Here is a 10,755-nt window from a genome sequence, read left to right on the forward strand (position 1 = left end):
AACTTACGGGGCATCTCCGAGATTTGACAAGCCTTCAGATCACGCTCTGGACAACCTCGATTGCACGCGATCGTTTCACGGTGGCGTCACGCAATTTCATCCTCGGCAAGGGGCAATTTGTCTTTTTGCTAGATGCCACCCACTCGCGGATCTCTCTCAATCCCATTTTTCTTCTCCCTCCCTGTCCCCTCCGCCGCCAGCTCTATTCTGCCCGATGCCAAGCGCCAGCCATCTCCCACGGTGCCACCAACAGGCGCGGCAAGGTCTCGCCTCACTCTACCAATTCTCCCTTTCCTCTCCACTGTCTCCATCTCTCCACCTGCAAACCATGCAAGATGTGCGCTATTCCTCTACCAGCCCGTAAGGCCGTAACGTCAACAAAAAATTAGCATGCGCACTCTCCTCCAGTGGAATACAAACAAGAGTTGGCTCCGGACTGCAATTCGTGGGACAAAAATACCATGATTTGTCCATCATCTCCTCCTAGAATAGCAAAGACACTACTCTGAGATTCTGGCGAACAAAACTTCTATTACTGTATTACAATAGCACTACTCTGAGATTCAGGAACAGAGATGGTCTGTTTATTTGACACAAGATTAAGCCTTCAGATTCATAATGCAAACTGCATGCAGATGTTGGGCAATCTGGGGCCGGTTGAGACAGCTGCTTCATTCTTTCAGTGATGATGGCTGTCCAGAAGAAAGCCTATCCGACCTCGCCTTGTTAGCTCGCTCCACGTAGTCTTGATGGGAGTCATGCTTTGCGCCTACAATTGAAGAGATATATTGCAATCAAGTAAGCTCTCCGGTGCCAAAAGGAGTAAATGAAAAAATGTATTAGCTTCCTGGTTGGTTTATATATCTACAAAAAATGCTTTGAAGCAGGCAGAATTGATCCAATGGCCAAAGCATCATTGGACGATCAAGTTGGATTGTAACTCCTACTCCTACCTGATGTTTTGGGGGTGATGAATGCAGAAAATTGACCTAAACATATATAGGCATGTATGCTATGATGCTATGAATTCAAACTGCAGGTTTATACTAATATCACGGGACAGGTCAAGCATCACACAGCTATCGTTATCAACTGAAGGTTTAATTCCTCTATTTACACCTAACATCGTGTACACACAGGAGACACAAGTTCATCACCATGACAGTAAACTTCTTTCAGTAACCATAAAAATGACCAGTTGCAGTGAGTATAAGGAAATCAAACTTGTAATGGGTTTTCCTATATTTAAACGTTGATCGTGCCTTCGGAATGCGCTAGAAACTAAGCAATTGTCAGCAACTGAAAACATAAAAGAAGTCACACACATATAGACCTGCATCAAAGATGATGAAACTGGGGACAGTTCCTTACCCTCAATGGAGACTTTATTCGCTAAATTCATATCTGTCATTTTAGCTGACGCCAAAGATTCCATCCCAAAAAGAAAATCATGTTTGAGACTAGGCTAAGGAATGGAGTCTTAAAGTATTTACCAAGACAAAGAAAACAACAGATGCAACATTGGCAACCAGAAAGCAAGCATGTGACCCACTTATATTGCTCCAACATATACTAACACCCAAAATATGGCAGCAATAGTGCATCGTCACTGTGCCTACCACCTAAATATACAAGGGCTGAGCCTGTGTAGCAAATAAGTCAGACATAATGCCTAATATGTGCTCAAACGTAATCCACACATGTAAACATCTTTACCCTTTCCACCATAATCCTACCAGAGACAGAGCAACAAAAGCACATTGAAATCCAATAGAAACATTAACCAATCTACATCAATAACCCAGTCTAGACCATAGCATATCCAATCTTAATCAGACTAGAATATTTAAAGGAAACAGAATAATCCTATCAATGTTTCGGCACCGACCAACCCTACAATAGATTCAAGTTACAGATGTTTGAACACTTGATAGTGCTATACGTTGTTCCAACCAGAAAACACTGCGGTGTGCTGCAGCAGAAGTGATCAAATTGTAAACTAGACACTTTTTTTACCAAAGTATAGGGCATGAATTGCCTATCAGGTGCATGTACACTACACACCATGGTACTTGCGGAAATCAAGGTAGATGATAAAGAACATAGGGATGATTCTGGTGAAGACAGCAATGCTATTTTTTTCTTGTCATTGGTCCTGTATCATGTGAATGCTAATTGGTTCGCTGCCAAAGTTTGGCATTGCCAATATTTGGCAAGCCAACATTTGGCAAAACCAAAAGTTGCCAAAAATTGGCAACTTTTTGAGAGGTGGGCAAGAACCAATTGGTAGCCAACCAATTGAGAGCCAAATTTTTAGACTTGCCAACAATTGGCATGCCAATTATTGGCATCAAACCAATTAGGCTCTTAAACCTTTGATATAATGTGCCATATAACATGGTTCATAAGTGATGGAGAGTAGATAATACTATAACACTATATTGGTAAAAACCTGCTACAAGCTTTGTGCTTACCTATGCGCATATGATTTAATGGTAAAGCTCTACATTTATGACATACTATATAATTTAAAAGAAAACACAGACCTGATTGCTCAATCTGTAGACAGAATGCCAGTGGCCACATATTAAGGGAGGTTGTGGATTTCAATACAAGATATGAAAACCAAGGCGCAACGGCAATTCCAGTAAGGCGTGTAACGTACACAACTATATATTTTGTAGTACTGCGTAATTTTACAACAATGCATATATACTTGATTGCTAACCAAATGAGTGAAAATGACAAAGGTGAGCCCACAAAACTAGTTTTCTGCTTCATGGTTGAAATGCACATACTAAAACAGAAAGCCTGAGGAAATATCTCCAAGTACATACTACCTCCATTAAATAGACCACATCCTAGAATGCATGCAGTCAAACTTCCCTAACTTCTACTCATATTAAACTCAAAGAAATATTTAGTTCCATCATGTGAACTGATGCTACAAGATTTTGTAATGGAAAATATTTCATAACATACCAAACTTTTAAAATAATATTAGCATATTCATGTGAAAAATATCAGTGAGAGTTGTATATGGCAGATTGTAACCATGTCCAAACCATCATCTATTTATGAACAGGAATATGTTCTCTCTGTACCAAACTGTCTCATGATGCTAAATAAATCCACAGATGTTCTGATTGATTGAAATACAGTGCAAAAATTATATGAGTTATCATCCAACAGGTATATGCATATAGGACCGACCTCCAGTAATAGCAGTTTCCTACTTCTGTTTTCCTAACTTGACAACTGAAGATGTCATTTAGAGGATTGAAAACGTTTATTCCAAGAAGGTTTGTAGTTGCAGAAACTTTTAGTCTTATGATTAAATGATTTCATCCAGATTTCAACCGCAACATAATCAGATGGCCTCAAATCTTGAAAATGCAAAGATCAAAGAGGAGGTGGAAGATAACATCGGCAACACGAATTACCAAGCCTGAAACTACCAAACCCTAGTTCCCCTCATCGAGAGCTGCACAACAGATAGGAACACGGAATAGGACCCGCCTAGGTGAATCCGCCGACTCTTCCAAATTGCATACAGATCATCACGGTAGCAAGAGGAGGGTTTTTTTTTGTGTGTAGCAAGGGGAGATACCTCGGGTCATGAGGTACCAGGGCACCCCGAAAATGGCAGCGAAGATGGCGATGCCTGCGACGACGTGCTTCTTCTCTCCGCTGTACAGGTAGTGGTCTATCCGGGCGCGGAACCCCCCGCCGCTGGAACTGGCGCCCTCGCCTCCCATCACCGCCGCCGCCGCCGCTGCCGCCTCCTGTATGCTGTGGTGTGGGAAGTTGGTGCGTGCGTGCGACTGCGAGGGGACGAAGGATTCTCTAACTTGGCAGAGCCAAGTCACAGTATCTGCCATCCAAAGTGCATCTAAGGGCTCTCATCAATCCACAGCAAGGAAGTGTTTTTTTAGGGATCCAGCAAAAATGTGTGAGACTCGGCCCAAATACAGCAGACTTGTTGGCCCATGGACGCAAAATATTGGCCCAAGTCAGCCCGATCCACCCAGACCATTAATCGGCCGGCCCAGACCCAAGCTAGAGGCAACTCCGCGTATATTGCGGGACACAACGGCTCGTCTCCATAGCATACCACGCCCACGCGCCGCGCGCATTCGGGTCTGCCTCGCCGCCGCGCCGCGCAGACGACCCGCCTTCTTCAGCGGCGGAGACGACCCGCCTTCCTCAGCCGCGTAGACGACCCGCCGGCCGCCCCCGCCTTCCTCAGCCGCGGATACGACCCGCCGACAGCCCCCGATACGGACCCTCACCCTCGCCGCGCCGAGCGCCGCTTGCTCTGGCAGGTACTTGCTCTTCCGTTCTCTCCGTTTTGTCTGGGGAAATCTACCGATGGAACGTTCGGTTCGACTCGACGGCGCCGCTGCCGCCGGCGGCAGATCATCGAGGTTGTGCTCGTGGAGAGAGTCGGAGCGGCGCGGAAGCAGGGGAGGGGGGAAGGGGGCTGCGCAGCGGAAGGAGGCGGTGGTGGGCGAGAGGACGCGGTGGGCGTGGGTGGGTAAGAGGAGCAGGGAAGGAAGAAGAAGCAGGAGCCAGGAGGTGCGGGGGCGTCAAGCCCTAGTGCATTCGTTTTATTGGAGCAGAAGGGAGGCGGTGGTGGGCGGGAGGACGCGGTGGTCGTCGCTGGGGAATAGGAGCAGGGGAGGAAGAAGAAGGAGCCAGGGGGTGCGGGGGCGTCAGGCCCTAGTGCACTACTTTTAGGTTTTACACGAAATGGAACTCCACGGATACTCAATTACTCATTATAGATAGAATAAGTCGCCTAATTTAGTGACTAAATATTTGCAACTTTTACATGTTTCTGCACTTTCTTTAACAAAACCTGCTGTGATGTACTTACGGGAGTAAGGGAGTGCTTTAGCTGCAACCCAAGTTCATGCCCATGTTGCTTATTAAGTGCAGCAGGTCTCCCCTGATCCCTGTGATCTCGGTCTATGCCGTGAACAGTGCTCAGACTAATTAAGAGTAGTCATTAGTTAATAGTCAGTTCTTCAGTTCTGATGCAGCTAGTAATAAATTGCTCTTTCTCACAGAGTAGATATTGTGTGTTTGCATGAAGTGAAGCTATAAACTGTACTAGTTTATTCTATCCGAGATGTTCAAGAATTCCATTTCTCAAGCTGCTTATCTTCAGAGTTACAGTTTAACTTGCGGGGTGTGTTTTGGAAATCAGTAAGGTTTAGAATTGCTATCTGAACTATGTGTATCTACTCCTTGCATATTATACTTCTGCAGCGTGTTACTCCATGATGGCACAACTGAGTTAAAGACGCACATCACAATAGGACATGTAAAACAAATACTCCCTCTGCAAGATGTTCTAACTTTTTTCTGAATTGGATGTATGTAGACATGTTTTAGTGTGTTTGTTCACTTATGTAGTCCATATTGAAATATCCCAATCATCTTATATTTGGGCACGAAGGAAGTAGTAATTAAGACTACTCTACAGTGATGGTTGCTGCTTTGTGTTGGAGCTACTGCTGTGTGTTACTTTGTCTGTATTATTGTTTTAAGAATTGGATTTGTAGCTTATGGACACTCTCTTTTGTGCCAGCGTCCCTGCAATGCAAGGAATACTTGCCTGAGGTTTGAGGTATGTGTCTTTTAGCTCAATACAAGACTAATTGTATTTCGTCTGTTGTTGTCAGCATTTGATCTGTTACTCATGGTTTGCTTTTCATTGTCAGTGTTGTTGGTCACAAAAACGCTTGATTCTTAACATTTGCGCTCTGTCCCAGATCTATTTCTCCCTGCTGCTCTACGATTACCACGCAAGGAGTCCTTGCATCTCAGATCGTTTGGACAGCACTACTTGATCACACTCTACAACCTTAGGTTTGGGGTATGCAAAATTTGATCATTATCTTTTATTCTTATGCTATATTCTTTTATTGACTTTTGTGTTTTTTACTGTGAAGGCTGGAATACTATCGAATATTTTAAGCTCGGTTATTTGAACCAAGATCAGTATACAATGAGAATGGAACTCTTGTTGTCGCACTTTTTGATATATTGAAAATGCCATCAAGAATATTTGTCGTCAAAGTGTTTTCACGACTTATTCAAAGACAACAAGAATGGAACTCGGGATGTCAGTTCAAATGTCAAATTCTCAAAACTTTTGGAAGGCAACTTCTGGAACTTTAGGTCATGAGGATGGAAAACTTATGTGCGCTTATCATTTCATCAACTTTCTAGTTCCTATTTTGAAAGTTGATAAACAAATCACATCTCCATGAGACTTTGAATCGTAAAAGAGAATGGAACTTGGGTTGCCACTTTAACTGTCGAATTCCTGGATATTTTTGAAAGGCAACTTGTGGAAGGAATTAGAGCTTTAGATCACGAAGATGGAAAACCTTTATCGACACTTTTCAGTCTGCAACTTTCCAGGTTTTTTTTGTTCTATGTTCATAGCAAATCCAGTCTCCAAAAGGAGCTTGAATTGTAAATGAGAACAGAGTATTGTGCTTGTAATTTATTTCTTCTTCAGATTTCACTTTCTCGTGTAATTGTACTTTGCTTATTATATGAATGAATAAAGATACTTTCTGCAATTTCTACTTTTGAGTATATTTCTTATTGGATTCGTGCAAATTGTATGTTTGATATAATAGCATGTTACTGTACAGATGTTTGTTTTCAAATTGGATCTTGTTGGTAAGGTTTCAAACTTGTCCATTTTGTTCGCCCATCAGAATTTAAGAAATCCCCTAAAAGAATCAGACTCAAAGGAAAAAAAAAAAAGGCTCACTGTAGACTTTTTTGAAGGGGAAAAAAACTGCATACCTTTTATTTTACTTCCTAAAGATCTGTTTTCTGTCCCACTTAATATGACCAGACTTCGAATTTCGTACTTTGGCTTGCCAATTGAGTTCCTTGTGGTTGTTTAAGCCTTTAAGGGGCTTGATGATGTAATTCTGATACTCACATCTTTGTGGTATTATGGATTTTGTGTTTTTTTTGGCAGCGTCGATTGGGCCCACAGAAGACTTTTTCACTTTTAGCAAGCACTATGATATATGAGATGAGATATACGCTGTCTGGTATAGAACCTGTTTCTTTCATATAAGAACTGGTAGTTATTATTGTTCTTTGTATCAATCTTGATGGCTATTGACTTTCACTACCTTTGTATCACGTACAGGTTTTGTTTGTGTCTGCTGGCTTCTTGTGTCCCCGGGGTATAATGATTTATTAGTTATATTATACATCTCAACTAGATCTATCAGGATTAATTATTTTCTGGTTAATTACTTGAGCTTCTTTCAATGTGTTGATTGGCAGTTGGAGAGTCTTTAGACTCAGGAGACGTAATGAAGATGGGTCCCGCGTACATGTGAGCGGCTGGCTGATAAGCTGGTTCGCTTTATCTTTGTTGGCGTCCATTTCTTGGATATACTTTTATGCATTTACCTGTGGGAGCAATAGGCTGCCGGATCCAGAGAAAGACAATTGCCCGTGGCGTGAAGCTGACCTATGCATGAAGATTGTGATAGGAGCTGCCCTTGTTTCTAACATGATCTGGCTAATATACCTATGCTTCATCGACTTTCAGAAGGTACGTGCGAACCATAGCATGGCACAGATGGTTCATTTCATTTGATCGTCAAGTGGTAATAGTTATGCTAGTTCTTCTCTGCAGACCTTCCTTTACTTTGGGATCAGTGCATGCGTATGCTTATTGGTTTCCAACTTCACATTGGCGGCTGAAGTTTGCTGGGATATGTTGCGAGTGGCCGGTTGGATGGCCATTTTGTTAGCATTTATCGGCAACATCTGCCGGTACATGTCAATGGTAAGTTAACGTGTACTAGTAGTTCCAAATTTCCATTCTAAACATAAGTGCACTTTGCTTCAATAAAAGTAGTAGTTCCAAATTTACATTCTAAAATATATGTGCACTTTGCTTCAATAAACGTACTTGCTTCACTCCTGACAAATTATAGTGTTAGTAAGCTCCCATTATGGACTATAAATGTTATACAAACATAGATATAACCTGTTAGACTGTATTTACATGTGTATATTGTAACGTTGTATACCACCTCATTATATATATATGTGATAGGCCACCCCTAGAGGGTTGTGCCGGTTCCCCCCAAAGCCTATTGTCTTACATGGTATCACGCTAGGTTACGTCCGCTTCCGCCTAAAAACCATAAACCGCCGCCGCCGCCGCCGCCGCGCCCGCCGTCGTCGTCGCCCGACTGCTATGACGTCCGCCGCTGCGTCCGGCTCCACCGCCACCGGTTTTCTGCCGGCCTCCCTCGCGGCACTTCTCTCGAGGCCGCTGGATGCCGCCTCCCTTCAGGCGCCGATCGGGACACGGAGCGTCGGCTCCCTCTTCGCGCTCCCGCCGGCTGCTACTTCGCCCGGGCAGGCGCTTGTGGCCCACACCGCCGCCGCCCCGTCAACCGCGGCTGTCGCGCCCTCGGCCACTGCGCCGCTGGTGGCGGAGGACGTCGCGCTGGCAGGCTTCGCGGCGTCAACCGCGGCCATCGCGCCCTCTGTCACCGCGCCGGCTGCCCCTCTGACTGTCTCCACGGTGGTCTCACCTCAGCCAGTCTCCTTGATGGGATCGCAGCCGCCGCCGCCGTTTCACTTCGGCCATCTCATCACCATCAAGTTGTCGTCGGACAATTACATCTTCTGGCACGCGCAGGTTCTTCCGCTTCTTGGGAGTCACTATCTGCTTGGCTATGTCGACGGCTCTCTCCCTTGCCCTCCTGCGCTGGTTGACAGCGTGCACGGTCCGGTCTATAATCCGGCTCACCGTGTCTGGACAGGGCAGGATCAGGCGAACCTCTCCTCCATCCAGGGGTCGCTCTCTCCGGCTGTTGCTGGGCTTGTTGTCTTCGCCAAGACGTCCCACGAGGCATGGACTATTCTTGAGCGCTCATTTGCGGCACAGTCGCAGGCTCGTGTATCTGGGCTCCGTCGCCAACTTGGGGAGTGTCAGAAGCTTGACTCCACCGCCACTGAGTTCTACAACAAAGTCAAGAGTCTCGCCGACACGCTGGCCTCCATTGGACAGCCCCTCACCGACTCCGAGTTCAACTCGTTTATTGTCAATGGTCTTGATGAGGAGTATGACGCCCTAGTCGAGATCATCAATGAGAGAGGCAACTCCACGCCCATGCCAGCACACGAGGTCTTTTCACGCCTCCTGCTTACTGAGCAACGAGTCGAGACGCGCCGATCCAGGGGCAACGGCGCCCTCTCGGCAAACGCCGCCACCAAGGGTGGTCGCTCCTCTGCTTCATCCAGGGCTCCTTCGGGGCAGTCACCACCACCCGCCTCGGTCCCTCCTCCTACTGCGACGCTACCAGGGGCTGGCGGTCCACGTGTGTGCCAGCTTTGTGGTCGCGATGGGCACTGGGCCTCGAAGTGTCACAAGCGCTTCCAGCGGGGTTTTCTTGGTCTCGGCAATGACGGGAAGGATACACGCAACTTTGCTCGTCAGGTCGCCATGGCTGATCGTCCGCCGCCGCAGAAGCCACAGGGACACACTCAGTCCTACTCCATTGATCCCCACTGGTACATGGACTCTGGGGCGACAGAGCACCTGACCAGTGAGATGGGGAAGCTTCACACTCGTGAACCCTACCATGGCTCCGACAAGATCCACACCGCCAATGGAGCAGGTATGCACATCTCTCATATTGGTCAAGCATCACTTCTCACTAGACATGCCAATAGGAGTCTTCAACTTCGCAATGTTCTTCGAGTTCCATCCGTGACACGTAATCTTCTTTCAGTTCCTAAACTCACTCGTGATAATAATGTGCTTTGTGAATTTCATCCTTTTGATCTTTTTATTAAGGATCGGGGCACGAGGGACATTCTTCTTAGTGGGCGGCTCTGCCAAGGTCTCTATCGTCTGGAGCATCCTGGCGTCGCTCGCGTCTTCAGTGGAGTTCGGGTATCTCCGTCACAGTGGCATGCTCGTCTTGGTCACCCGGCCACACCTATTGTCCGGCATGTTTTGCGTCGTCATGAGCTTCCTAGTGTGTCTAGTAATAAAGATGTAGCAGTGTGTGATGCTTGTCAGCAGGGGAAGAGTCATCAACTTCCTTTTTCGGAGTCCAGTCGTGAGGTGAAACATCCTTTAGAACTTGTGTTTTCAGATGTATGGGGTCCTGCTCAGACTTCTGTTAGTGGTCATAATTACTATATCAGTTTTGTTGATGCTTACAGCCGCTTTACCTGGCTTTATCTTATCAAACGTAAATCTGATGTGTTTGACATTTTTGTTCAGTTCCAAAAACATGTTGAACGCCTTCTCAAGCACAAAATTGTTCATGTTCAGTCGGATTGGGGTGGCGAGTATCGCAACCTCAACTCCTTCTTTCAGTCGCTTGGGATCACTCACCGTTTAGCATGTCCACATACACATCAGCAGAATGGTTCAGTAGAACGTAAGCATCGTCACATTGTTGAAGCTGGTCTGACTCTTTTGGCCCATGCATCTGTTCCGTTTCGTTTTTGGAGTGATGCTTTCACCACTGCATGTTTTCTCATCAATCGTACTCCCACTCGTGTTTTGAATATGAAGACTCCCATTGAAGTTCTCCTTAATGAATAACCGGACTACACCTTTCTCAAGGTGTTTGGGTGTGCTTGCTGGCCCCATCTCCGTCCATATAACAAGCGTAAGCTCGAGTTTCGTTCCAAGAAGTGTGTTTTTCTTGGTTATAGCTCTCTTCATAA

At 45.6% G+C, this 10,755-nt stretch overlaps 1 protein-coding gene and 1 long non-coding RNA gene across 2 annotated transcripts; one reads left to right on the forward strand and one right to left on the reverse strand.

Moving 5' to 3' along the window:
- Positions 1-408: 408 nt before the first annotated feature.
- LOC119365011 lies at positions 409-3,844 on the reverse strand. The gene is made up of 2 exons (XM_037630589.1): positions 3,611-3,844; positions 409-769 (listed from the first exon to the last, which is right to left on the reverse strand). Exons 1-2 carry the CDS (start codon positions 3,756-3,758, stop codon positions 672-674), a joined length of 246 nt encoding a protein of 81 aa, XP_037486486.1. The 5' UTR covers positions 3,759-3,844; the 3' UTR covers positions 409-671.
- Positions 3,845-4,216: 372 nt separating this feature from the next.
- LOC119368064 lies at positions 4,217-6,599 on the forward strand. Its single transcript, XR_005176513.1, has 4 exons — positions 4,217-4,325; positions 5,597-5,635; positions 5,781-5,884; positions 5,961-6,599. It is a non-coding gene; the product is annotated as an uncharacterized LOC119368064 (long non-coding RNA).
- The last annotated feature ends 4,156 nt before the right edge of the window (positions 6,600-10,755 follow it).

Source organism: Triticum dicoccoides, chromosome 2B (genome assembly GCF_002162155.2).
Source record: "Triticum dicoccoides isolate Atlit2015 ecotype Zavitan chromosome 2B, WEW_v2.0, whole genome shotgun sequence".
Classification (NCBI taxonomy): domain Eukaryota; kingdom Viridiplantae; phylum Streptophyta; class Magnoliopsida; order Poales; family Poaceae; genus Triticum; species Triticum dicoccoides.